The 13,715-nt window shown below is 42.8% G+C and overlaps 2 protein-coding genes across 2 annotated transcripts in view; both read right to left on the bottom strand.

The window, feature by feature from the left end:
- The window catches only part of LOC308296821 (calcineurin subunit B type 1), a 44,917-nt gene extending 42,080 nt beyond the window's left edge, over positions 1 to 2,837 (bottom strand). The window contains exon 1 of the mRNA XM_080740150.1: positions 2,575 to 2,837. Within this exon, the coding sequence (XP_080596276.1) occupies positions 2,575 to 2,577 (3 nt within the window). The 5' untranslated portion in view covers positions 2,578 to 2,837. The remainder of the gene's footprint in view (positions 1 to 2,574) is intronic.
- Positions 2,838 to 7,064: 4,227 nt separating this feature from the next.
- Positions 7,065 to 11,458, bottom strand: cnrip1b (cannabinoid receptor interacting protein 1b; the record flags this gene model as incomplete). The annotated part of the gene is made up of 3 exons (XM_080740396.1): positions 7,065 to 7,229; positions 9,870 to 10,014; positions 11,280 to 11,458. 3 exons carry the CDS (start codon positions 11,456 to 11,458, stop codon positions 7,065 to 7,067), a joined length of 489 nt encoding a protein of 162 aa, XP_080596522.1.
- Positions 11,459 to 13,715: the final 2,257 nt, after the last annotated feature.

Here is a 13,715-nt window from a genome sequence, read left to right as displayed (position 1 = left end):
TTTAAAATGATAAATGCAAAATGTTTTGGACATACAAGATTTTCACCAGACAACGACGATATCTGAACTGTTGCTGGAGTAGCGGAAACGCCACCGTCGCCCCCTGCAATGTTGTGGTCCTCGGCTTGGTACCCTAGACATAATTCGGCCCTTGGGGAAAACTAATTGGGGAACCCTGCAGTAAGGTATTGCAGGGAACCCCCCCCCTGTATACTGTATACTGTATGTCTGTCTCCCTCGTGACAACTTGTCAAACAGTCTGGACCTTACAGACAGACTAGTTTGCACAAACATCTGGTTATATACTTTTTTTCTGCTTCTGAAGACATCGTCTGTCACCTCCTGCTGGGTATGTCTGTGCGCGTGCACGTGTGTGTGTGTGTGTGTGTGTGTGTGTGTGTGTATGTGTGTGTGTGTGTGTGTGTGTGTGTGTGTGTGTGCGAGTGCGTGTATGTGTGTTGGGGAGGTGGGGGCCAGGTGGGTAGAGGGTCTACCAAGTAGTGAAGTGCAAATATGAAAATAATTACCAAAATCTCAGCGGCGTGAAGAAGTTTCCCGCTGGGCTAATCCCCTCAGCCATTTCTATCCCTGATTTGGGCATTTCTTACAAAGCCTTTATAAGGGGCCTCCATAATACCAAGTATGCTAACAATACATTCATTTACCTAGAAATGATGAGTCAAATATAAACATAATCCCATCCCATAAGAAAACAGGCTCTCTGCCGTTCCCTTGACAGCTCAACAGATTTTACTTATGTCAAAGAATCATTGCTGTGCCGTGGCAATTCCATTAAATCCACCAGTCACACTGCCTGGTGTACTGAAACATTTGCCATGGTTTACCAATTGCATATCATTGCTTTCACCAGCATGTGAGATATAGAATACTACCCTGGTGATGGATGATGGTCACCTGCCAAAGTAGCTGGTAGATTGGCCATTCTGCTCCGGCAAGGATAGAATTTACCAGCATTTGGCTCTGAGGTTTGGCAATAAATTCTCACCCCTGGCCCCTGCATGAGCCAAGGTAGACACCGGGCTGCTGAGACTGCAGCAAAGCAATATAGCCAGGAAGCAAAGCAGATACAGTCAGAATGAGTGGGCTGCTTGCGAACAACAGTGGTAGGCTTATCCTTCCTGAGTGGATCATGACTTCTAGTTGGTGGAGGTTGGTCGTCGCGGCTTTTATCTCTTTTACATTAACCACGGTTCCATCTGTATGCGGGTGGCGCTTGATTGCTAGACAGCATATGGTCCCTTAGTATCAGATAATTCGGCTGCATACTCAAGCAACTGTAACCTCTCACCCCTGCTCAACCTTCACCAACAGTTGAGCCATTCTGACAGGCCTCAAGTTCTGCCTACTAGTCTATATGGGACCTCTTGCATGCCTGACTAAATTACTGACATGCTGGGTTATCAAATTTTCATTGAATATATGGGTTGCTGAATATATGGGCTAGGCCCTGGTCTGTGTAACTAGTGAAGCCCTATTGGCCACTGTGCCAATTTTGACACAAACTGAGCCCTGTTGTATTTAGTAGTCCACTCGTCTTCCAACACAGTTCAGCGAGTTATTATGGCAGCTTCCTTATGAGCAGACATTAAATTAAATAGATGTACAAATGTCACCTCTCTGCTCAGCCTATTCATTTGGTGCACAAGGCCAGACCTGTCAAATGTATATTGAATGCATGGATGTGTTGCAACTATCAACAGAGCAACATGCTGTCCAGAAATCCTTATAGGGGGATGGATGGATGAATAGATGGAAGTGTTGCCCAGGGGAAATGTGAGGGCACCTGGGTGGTGGATGATGATGGAACTGTTGCCATAGGGCACTGCCATATGAATCCAAACATATAGCCTATACGCTATGATCACCAAACATATAGCCTTCACTATGATCTCGTTCTGTTGATCGCTGGGACGGACGTCTAAATTGTGTCACTGTTAACCTGTATCGTAGGCTAAAGCTAAAGCTTTTTTCCGATGGTGGCCTCGAACAGGAGTGTAACTTAAGAAACGCTACCCTATGACGAGAAGGGACAAGGAGCACATATCTGGGACATTACTGGGCTTTACTGTCTGTCAGCCCACCGTATAGCCTATATATTCGGTCGTACGACACTGCTGTCGCGTGCCGAAAATAGACGATCTACAAGCTCACTACGTGTCGCGTCGGAGACGCACTGTGAGCTTGTAGATCGTCTATTTTCGGCGCGCGACAGCGTCGTACGACGCAGTCCAGTGAGTGAGAAGCGTTTCCTCTTCGCCACAGGGCGGTATGTTATGTTGTCGCGTGTTCAAAACGGACAAACAAACGCAAACCCTGTGCGAAAAACCGAACTGTCACAACATTACATTACTGTTGGGATACTTTAGTCTCGCGGCCGTGTCGCTTTTCGGTTGAAAACATGTCATATTTGTCGAGCGACGGTCGCGCGAATATGTATAAATTAGCAATTATTCGACACATCTTTGACACGGGCCTGCATGTCGCCTGCCCACTCGTGTGTAGTTTTTATCAGCTGGTGGTGTAAAAAATAATAAAACAAGTTGTTTTTCTTACCATCTTGCCGGTTGGATGATGAAATCCAGAGGACGTTAACGGAAAAAAGGCGATTAGAAAAACAGTGTCTTGAAAGGCCGCGAAGCTGTAGTATATAAAAAAAATAACTCAAAATACGGCGGTAGTGTTTTAAATTAAAGGGCTCGTCGTAGATTTATTCCTCCAGCTTCTGACATACATACATACACACATACACACACACACTCCCTCCCTCTCTGAGCTCCTTTAGCGACGCTTTCACTGCAGTGGCACAGTACAGGGAGAGCCGTTGGGAGGGGACAGTAAGCGGAGGAGGCTCGGTTTGACAAGGTGGAGGGGAGGGAGAGAGAGGAGCCAACGGGGGGGAGGTGCAGCCGTACAGTACATCCGGGAACTCGGTCTATCATTATTTATTTATTTCTTCCTTCCATCGTGCTGGTACAAGCTGTGTACGTGCACCACTCTGTGGAGGTTGGGGTGTAGCGCGGCAGTATAAACGACCTATGCAATGCTGTGACAGTGAGTGAACAATTCTGACTGAATTGAAACCCCAGGTTCGTCTCACATTTTTCTTGCGTCTTTCAATTTCAGACAGTAAAAAAAATATAATATAATATGGGAAACAGTGGTTGACTACTAGAAATGGTACTTCATTATTTGGCTTTTCAACAGTGTGTAAAAATCACACCTAGTGTGATGGGAGCGTTGCTACATGAGTTCATCAAGTTGGCCAATCACAGCACGTCCTGCGAAGCATGGCCAATGAGACCTAGGGCGTACAACAATCTTTGAGCCGTTTTTGCCAAGATGTAGGCCAGCCCATATCTACTCAACAATAATCTCAGGTATGGCCACCGCCTCAGAATTGTTATTACTTGCACCAGCAGAGCGCACAAGTACTGCGTTCGGCGCGTCTTTCAATTTCAGACAGTAAAAAAATTATAATATAATATGGGAAACAGTGACTACTAGAAATGGTACTTCATTATTTGGCTTTTCAACAGTGTGTAAAAATCACACCTAGTGTGATGGGAGCGTTGCTACATGAGTTCATCAAGTTGGCCAATCACAGCACGTCCTGCGAAGCATGGCCAATGAGACCTTGGGCGTACAACAATCTTTGAGCCGTTTTTGCCAAGATGTAGGCCAGCCCATATCTACTCAACAATAATCTCAGGTAGGCCGCCGCCTCAGAATTGTTATTACTTGCACCAGCAGAGCGCACAAGTACTGCGTTCGGCTGCGTATGTATGTATGTCGGTCTGCCCGTGTTTAAGCCTGTAGCCCAATCAGGGACCAGCATTTCTGGCAACGTCATCATCAACAGCCAATGAGGGACCAGCAATCCAGCATTCCTGGTGATGCCATTGGTGATGTCACTGGCATCGCCAGTGGTGAGCGCACCTCATGGCGTGCTCTGCTGGCGCACAAGTAGGCAGGCCACTATGGCCTACTTGTCTTGTGCACACAGCGCAAGTTGGCACCTCTAGTTTTATGCACTGCGTCATCAACATTAATGCTGGAAGATAGATGACCCTCACCAGGCTTTCCACCGCGGTGGAGCAGCTAGTTCACCGAAATAGCAAGATGGTGACCTCTTGAGTCACATTATTCGATAGGTTAATAATATTGGTGTAATGTAGTTCTAACTATAGCCTGAAATAAATTATATGAATTCCTGTTCTAGTCACTCAGGAGGATGGACATCATCCTACCTATGGGCTATCTGGCCTATTGTATTAGAACTAGAAATTTGAGGCCTCACTTCTGGTGTCCCCGCGACGCAGCTATGGACGGGTTTCTGGTCCACGTTACACTGATAAGAACTAGATGCGTGCGCAGGTCTGTACCAAAATTAGCCAATGAAACCAGCGCTCCCCAAAACAACAGGTTTGGGGATTGGACGGAATTGATTACATGATACAGTCACCTGTGCATTTAGTCTCAATGTTTGTAAACAAGAAACCCGTCTTTGGATAATACATGTATTTAATAGCAGCTGGTGAAATTGGCTTGGCAAATGGCAATCCAATGCCACTAGCCTATAAAACCATTTTAGTTCATTTTCGTGTGGCATATGTTATGCATGTTATCAATACTTTCGTAAGATAACAGGTGTCTTCTCCCAGACACACACCCTGTGTGTGTGTGTGTGTGTGTGTGTGTGTGTGTGTGTGTGTGTGTGTGTGTGTGTGTGTGTGTGTGTGTGTGCGTGTGTTCTCCACGTGACCAGTCCATTGGCTTGGACTGCTGTGAGAGTGGTCGCGCAATGCACCGGTTGTTTGCTCGATGTGTTCGTAGGAACCACGCTGGCCCTTCTTGATTGTATATAGAGATGAGTTGCCAGAGTCTTCAAAGTATTTTTACTGACCAGCGGGGCGATCCTCTGTAAAAAAAGATTAGCCTCTATGTAATTTTGTATTTTCTTGAGATTACGTTGTCACCAACTTTGACTGTGAAATTATCGACTTTGCTGAGGTTAGGATTTGACCCAAAAAGATGGATTCAGTTTTACCCGTGTGTACATGGGAGGGGAGGACAGGGTTCCGTTCACCTCCACCACCTGTCCTTTTCCCTCCAGGTATAAGATTGCATCCAGCTGCGCTATCAAGACCAATTGCTTTCAACTTTTCAGAATAGAATGATTTACAGTGTCAAATGCCTTCTGGAGGTCCAGCATGACCATGCTGCAATATTTGCCCAAGTCCACCTCAAGTTTGATGCAGTCTTTCAAATAGAGAAGGCATGTGTCTGTGGAATGGGATTCTCTGAAGCCAGATTGGAACTCATAAATCAATTTATTCTCTTCAAGATACCTTGTAACCTCTTAGACTATTTTTTTTCCATTACTTTTGAGATGGAGCTAAGAATTGAGATGGGGCGGTAGTTACCAGGGTCTAGTTTGCTACCTTTTTTGTGCAGGGGCGTTACTTTTGCTGTTTGATAGATGTGGGTAATGATTGGAGCAATGGAGGCGGCTGAGTCTTTTGGGGATTTTTTCATGGCCAGTTGCCTTGTGTTGTTGTAGAGCGCTCAATTTTGTAAACACCTTGTCAGTTGTTACCGTGGAAAGTTTAAAATCATCTTTGCGTACTCCTAGATTTCTGTAATATCTTTTTAACAAACTCTTCACCATACTGCCCAGATGGATGAATATATCAAGGCCAAGGATTATTGGCCTTGATATATTGTCATCAGTGAATTAGGCAAATATTATTTATTTCTTTTTGTCTTTGCTTTGGCTCAAGTTATTGTTTTGGAGGTGCTAAAGCTAAAGAAAATGTATTTCTATCAGGGGCCTTATGCCTGATTTATACATAATATACTAAAGGTATGTATAACCTGTAATAACATGCAGAAAAGAGGTATAAAAACACATAATGTAACTATTCCACAAAATATCAATGCTCTATTACACACCTTGTCATTTATTACTCTTTATTTTTTGCATAGAGATCAAAATATTTAGGCCTATAGTACGATACGTACATACATACATAGATATGTCTCCCAAAATTCATACCAAAATATGTAAACACTTAAAATACTTTGTCTTTTAAAAATAGAAATATATTTTAACATCTGATATAGGAATGTCCGATATTGGCTTTTTTGCAGATATATTTTCAGGTATTGTCCACTCTTAATTTCAGATTCCGATATAAACCGATACCAATATACAGTATCCACTCTTTTTCACCAAAACGTATGACAGGTAAGAACATCACATATCTTGTGGATACATATACCGGTATATGTATTATTGCAGAGGTAGAATCACAACATTCAGGGGTCAAATACACCCAAATGACAAAACACCTATCCTGGTTTGGATTTAAGTGAATAAACACGTTAACACCACAAGACTACTCCGAAATGCTATCTGGAAGTTTCAGCAGTCAATACAATAGTTCCATCTTTTCCTAAACACTTGTAATTCTATGTTCAAAAACTGTAATCAAAATTCACTCATAATTAAAAAACTAAAAAAAACAAGCTATAATAACAATGTATGATTGCGTATTGGTTAAGATGCTCCCCTCCAGAATGCAAAGGATCAAATCCCCCTTTGAGCATCTTCTTTTCAGCTATGCTGTCAATTGATTGATTGATTGATTGCATGAATACTTAGTTTATTAACAATTTGCAAAAAGTACAGAGGTACAGTTATACAATAATGCTAAAAGGAAATAACACAGACCTGAGCCCTGAGGGTCCCATAAAGATAATAAAGGAAAACAAAAGGGAACTTCCCACTGTACCTTTTATAAAATTTGAAAAAACAGTGCTAAAATCCTGAGTTTTAATTAACACAGTGTGAACAAATGAAATTCAAATGGACCCCACTTCATTTACATTTACATACACAAACACCACAAACTCATTATAATATACTATACACACAATGTTCTCTCACACACACATACTGTATACTCATAAATACACTTTCACATGAGGTTCGATACACTATACACGTGACAAACACACACATTTTCACTCCTCCTTGCTCATCAGACAAACATCTCCTTGTTGACCCACATGAGGGTACGAGTGTCGTTGGGCTTGCATTCGTACTCGATGCTGTTAAAGCTGTTCCCCCCTCGACAGTGGTCTCTCTTGTTATAGTTGTAATATTTCACCTGCCACACTGTCTCAAACAGGCCCACTTCTGTGAACTGAGGAGAGAAACATACAGTATACAGTTAATACCGGTATATAGAGACAAAAACATCCATTCTCAAAATGTAATGTTATTGCAACCTTATGCCCCAGAATGAAGAGGATTAAGATACATTCATGGACATGCTCCTGCTGCACACACATGCGCACGCGCACACACACACACACACACACACACACACACACACACACACACACACACACACACACACACACACACGCACGCATGCGTCCGCGCGCACACACACACACACACACACACACACACACACACACACACACACACACACACACACACACGTCCTCACGTGAGGAGAGAAAAATAGCAAATGTCTACATGTAATCAACAGACATCTGAGCCAACTCTGCCCACACAGAAAGGAAAGCCCAGCTGGAATATGTTATGTGCCAGCAGAGTTAGTTGACAGGCATATGAATTGACTACATTAAAGTGATGACCAAATGCTATTTTTCTTGTTAATGTTCACAAACACAGAGCATGCCTTCTTAAGAAGGCTCAAGTGAACATTACATTAAGCAATGTAAATACACCGGATTTCGCGAGATTAGTCCCCAATACAAAATACAGTAGAAAAGGAATAAGAAAAAGAGAATAGAAAAGCTTTAAAACTAATTCTAGGGCAGACCTACTCTATTGTGGACTGACAAATCACACGTAGACTGGTTGTCTCCTCTGCATGTTAAAGGGGGAAACATGCAGAGGAGACAGATGGGTGAAAATCAGGGGTGTAGTTGTCCCGATTTAAAATGAAGCAAACACGGAACTGAAAATTCCTATGATTGGCCGCTAGCTGCGCTGTTCTGGCACCAGAAGCAACATATTCTCCATAGGATTCCATTCATTTCCCTCGAACTTTTACATTTGATTTTCTTAACTTAATAAACATTGTCATAACTACTTTATGGTTCCTGTCGCCTAGTTTAAAGCCTCGTTTCAATCACCATGATATGCGTTTTGTGAAAATATGGTCCAATTTATGTTATATTTGATGTTATATCAGGGTATGCTGTAGGAGGGGCTTGTGATCATAGGCTTGTGATGATTCTTCTTTGTGTGCTTTCTTTTTGGCAAGCTCAAGACAATGTCCCATGTATCCCTGTGGTTGCACGTAACCGTTGGCAGCCAATAGCATTCGAGATGGTACCATTTCTACCAATGAACGTTGATTTCTACAAAGATGGCGGCACCCATACAACGGCCAAAAAAGCTTCATTTGCGCAGCATAGAAACCAATGGCTTTCCTCTGTCCATATTGTTTTTACAGTCTATGGTGAAAATACACACAAAGTCACAAACACACACTCATGCAAACAGGCATACACACAACCCCAAAAATGTGAGCAGAGCAGACTGTAGGTCAGTATTTCACGGTTATTGGATAACAACACCAAATGGGGCCACCTCTATACCTTTATTCAAAGTGTCATTAGAAATTGTGCACAGTTGTGGCCTACATTCCCCAACATGGTGTTGTACAGTGACCCTAGATTCATGTCAAATGTCACATTAAGTCAAACATCTGACAGTATAAATCAGGGCCAGGGGTCTTCAAAGTTTTCAGGCCAGGGACCCCTTAGTTGAGAGAGAGATGAAGCAGGGGCCCCCACAACCTTTTCATAGATCTCATATCGTTTCATCGTTTGACACAATCACCAGTGTATTTTGGTTCAAGTTGTTAATATAAAAAGCATTGGAAGATTTGGAGGACCCCCTGTAGTAACTCTGAGGACCCCCTAGGGGTCCCAGACCCCCTGTTGAAGACCCCTGGTATAAATAACTAACTCTTATAATAATGTACGATCTGCAATTGAGAATGTTAAGATGAGACAAATTGGATGTGGACCACAAATAAACCCAGCTACTGTCATAAGAGTAGCAGATCTAGCAGTGTTTAGATCTGGGGTAGCTGTAGTTGAGAGGTGTTTGGGCATTTCCTGTTTTATTTATGATAGTGACAACAAGAGAGACCCAGCAAAGTCAGGGAGAGAGGGAATGACAAGCAGAGACTTGGATCAGAGTCGAACCCAGGCCAGCTGCAGGAAGGAAGGAAGCCTTATGCGCAGTATGTATGTATATGTATGCATTATGCATTCTTACCAGTTGAGCCGGCCAGGCATCCATGAGGCAATATTTTAAACATGTTGCACAGAATCGTAATTCAGTTACTTAATTTCTAAATAAGTCCTTGCTTTCATCTGCTGTCTGCCTGTGTGTTTATGTGATTATCAGTTCAACTCTTCATACATCTGTTATCCTGTGATTTTAGATTTTAAAATAGCAAACTCTCAGACCCCCGTGTAACATTATTGTGAAGTATAATCATAACATTGTTAGATTTAAGCACTGATAAACGTGTGTGTTTGTGTGTACGTGAGTATGTATGTGTCTGTGTGTGTGTGTGCGTGCGAGGGGTGGGGGGGGGGTGTCTCAGCTTTTGTCTAATGTAAGGGGGCTAAATGGATAAAAGGTTGGGAACCACTAATCTAAATAAACATCTACAACAACATCTAAACATCTAAACATTCCCAGGACCAGAGTGGAGGACTAAGCACGTAGAAAGAAAACTTTAAACAGAGTATATTCTTATGTAGTGCCAAGTTCATGCATTACCTACCTGTATGCTGATTTGTACAGGTTGTCTCTCCCCACTCTTGGTGTGCGAGACTCCTTCAGTCTCATACAGGCCAGTGTACACAACGGACTGGGGGTCTTTGGACACTTGCTCCAGGGGGAACGCCACTGATCCCACACTCATGGATCTAAAAAATGATATGGACAGAACACAGGGAAGAGGTTTATTACAAACGTGGCACTGTTAGATTACACATTAACAACCAGTAAGACGCCCTGAGATGTTTAAATGTGACACCCTAGTTTGTAAAACTAAAATCTGAGAATATGTGTGTCAGACAGTCTTGTTCTGAGGTGCTGTGGACTTCGGCAGAGCCTAGGGCATGTAAAGTTTTTTTGCCTCATCAGAACAGAATTCTCTGATCTTCTCAAAAAGATAGCTCTGTCTTTCCATCTTTACTCCTGGTGGGGCTTGCATTGCCTTTAGGCATGCATTGTTGTGCATCGAGTACTCTAGCCAAGCTTGCCTAGGGCGCCACCTGTAGAGTGTATAGAAAATAAATCTTGTTTTATAGTAAGAGAACAGAAAGCAGAGGTGCAAGAAGTGAAAGTTAGTTATATCTTGCACCTAGCTGCTCCTGATAGCAGAACAAGGGATGTGATCCAAGAAGCCACAGCTGACCGGGAGTTAAAGGCTGGAGTCTGAGAAACCTGTGGAGCACAATAACTATAACTGCATTAACTTTGGCTTGTGAATATCAGAAGAGTGCATGATTCACATTTGATTGGATTGGAACACACAGTAGATGACATTTAACATCCTGACCTAAGTTATGGACAGAACACCTAGGCTAGACCTACGTCTATAATGAATCTCACTGAATGAATCACACAGAAAACCTAGTCCTTGGAATAATGTCAGATGATTGATAATCGATGTTATATTGTTGAGGGGTCTTAATAAGGAGGAGTCATCAGAAGGCATAACACTTGGGACTTTGAGGTATATGTCTATCAGGAGTGGACTGAGTTGAAGCAGAGGTCACATAGCTCTATGTCAAAGGTTGAGTCTACTCCTAACAGCATGGATTTGACACGCAGCCATGTAGGGGTGGTGTTTATAATCTGGAAGGGCCTTCTGTTCTTTTCTGTACCGTCGGTCTATGTACTACAACAACCCCCTTAATATGCCACGAAATGAACCTCATTCTGTCGTGTAATGAATTAACGGTCTTCCTAACTTCGACCACTGATCATCGTGATAGGCTATTAAGATCGAAAATATGTTGAAGCTATTAGGGTGCGCTGGCGTTTTATAAAACAAGCAACAGGCAGCTAGACTATAATAAAACTCTGCTAGCGAGTTCTAATTATTGCACTGCATGAAGTGTTAAAACAAATATGCTAAAGAGGCAGCGATAAGACATCTGAGACGGGAAATCAGTCTACATACGTGGCTTCAGCTGCGCCGGGCTTCACGACCACATCGATTTTGTACTTGGATCCGGTCAACAGCTTTATTGTCCGCGTTTGGCCAAATCTCGCTCCATCAGACTTGAAAAACACGGCGCTGTTTTGGGGCATCATCTTCAGTGCAATCCCAATTTTAATAACCTGAACACCGTCGGCCATTCTTTTTGATTAGCCTAGAATGTTTCCTGTGACGATTCCACTCAGATCCTCAAAATAGAGCAGGACGCAGCTGTGAATCAATGTCGCCTGATCACACATCCACCAATATGAAATGTCATGACGAGAGACTGAGAGCGCAGACACATACAGTACATAGGCTATAGACACAGCCGGAGAGAACAGCCTAGCAATGTTCAATGTGTGATAATCCCACCTAGATGAAGGAGTAGGCGGCCAAGACTAATCCTCCAGCCCCCCCCCCCCCCCCCCCCCCCCTCTCTCTCTCTCTCTCTCTCCCTCCCTCCCTCCCTCCCTCTCCCTCTCTCTCTCTCTCTCTCTGTCTGTCTATCTCTCTCTGGGACAGGTCACAGGTGACAGTCAGACTGGCAGTAAATGCATACCGTATCTGCTGTATGTGTCCGCATGCACGGCAGTTGTTTGGTCGCTATCCGTGGTGCTGAACAGATGCCAAGCATTCTGCCGTTCCTTTGATACAAGAGTTGCTGAGCAGACTTTTACATGTATTTTGTTTGTTTTCTTAATGGGAGATGAGAATGTAATGACACATTCGCGTGTCAGACCATTCTAAACACTGAGTAGCCTATTATATAGCCCTGAATACATGACTCTCATATACATGAGAGTCATGCTCGAACTTTAACATGAGGACCAGTGGGTAATCGAGCCCTCAACGGTTTGAGCTAGGAACGTCAGATTTAAAAAATAAAGTGCTTACCCAAGCCAACTCTGCTAACGATTTGACGCCGCACAACGTTCATTACACGCCGCGGCCGGATTGTTGAATAAAAAGCATTTTTGTCCGAAATTATTTTGCTTAACATAGGACTTCCGCCTCTAGTGGACAGTCGCGTCATCTCCGGCTGATCATTGTAGTGAACGGAGATGATGCGATTACCCACTGGTCCTCATGTTAAAGTTCGAGCATGACTCTCATGTATATGAGAGTCATGTATTCAATCAGGGCTACCTATTATATAGCCTAAGCGGCTAAGCCTATATACATACAAATATTACATTTTACGGTGTGAAGAGAGAAATAAACTTAAAATACAACTAACGATCTTATATCCCCACGGTTTTGTCCTTTGTGGGGTTATAACTTAGGCTATTTTTAAACAAAATCAGAATATCAGCAATGATAGCCCCAGGCAATGTTGTTACAATCGGAAATTGATTTCCATTTGACAGGACAGGAACTAGATTGTAAACCTAATACTGACCTCACATCTGTGGAATATGCCATTGGCTATTATTTGGAACTGGATGCATAGTAGTTAAGCAGCTAGCTTATACACATGATACAAGTCTTCAGTCTTAGCTTCAAATCTGACAGCTCAGAATTGAACTAACACTGGTCTTTCTTTTGTTCATTTCATTCTCACTAGCATATCGGAGATAGCTGTGAAGCTTTCCTAAAAATTGATGTAGACCTAATTCTAATTGTACAAATTGTAATTGATCTAATTCAAGTCGATAAGAACATCTCAGACTGAGACTATCGTCGTTATGTGATAGATGGCGGTCTAACCATGTTTTGCCAATAGATGGCGTACGTTAGCCACAAGAAAGGGGAGGTTGTGCTGCCTTACCCATGCATGGGCAGAAGAATTTCTTCTGTAGCCTATAACAGTTTTTGTGCTGGTCTCCTAGCTCTCTTTTCGGTTTTGTTCAAGTGGATATTTGCCTGACATAATAATGCACAATAATATTGATTGATTGATTGATTGATTGATTGATTGAAGACTTTATTAGACGTTTGCATAGGAAAAGGTACAGTTTCATGACGGTACAGTTCACTGGTACAAGGTCTACTAAAAGGAGATCCTAGAAAAGATCTTATTTCCACAGGAAACCATTAATTGTGTATCAATGACCAAACACGTACTGTTAAAAAGGGGGGGGGGGGAAGACATTGCCATGTAGGCTACATCCCAATGAAAGCACATGCAAAACTGTTTAGCCAATAGACCTCATCATGTGAAAAGAAAAAATAGTTCCGTCTGTTTTTCGTGGATAGCATCTGAAAAACTCCTACCTCCTTTCATGTGAGATGGCTACACCAAATGACTATTTGCCATGAGATAGTGCTGATATAAAAATAAAAATAAAACAATTAGATGGTGGTGGTGGTGGTGGTGGTGGTGGTGGTGTGTGTGTGTGTGTGTGTGAGAGAGTGTGTGTTGTGCATGCGTGCGTGCGTGCGTGCCGCGTGCAAGTGGGTGTCATGTCACACTCA

This window comes from Nannobrachium achirus (assembly GCF_963921795.1).
Source record: "Nannobrachium achirus genome assembly, chromosome: 13".
Classification (NCBI taxonomy): Eukaryota; Metazoa; Chordata; class Actinopteri; order Myctophiformes; family Myctophidae; genus Nannobrachium; species Nannobrachium achirus.
The sequence above is the reverse complement of the archived record's forward strand: the minus strand, read 5'-3'. Positions and strand labels throughout refer to the sequence as shown.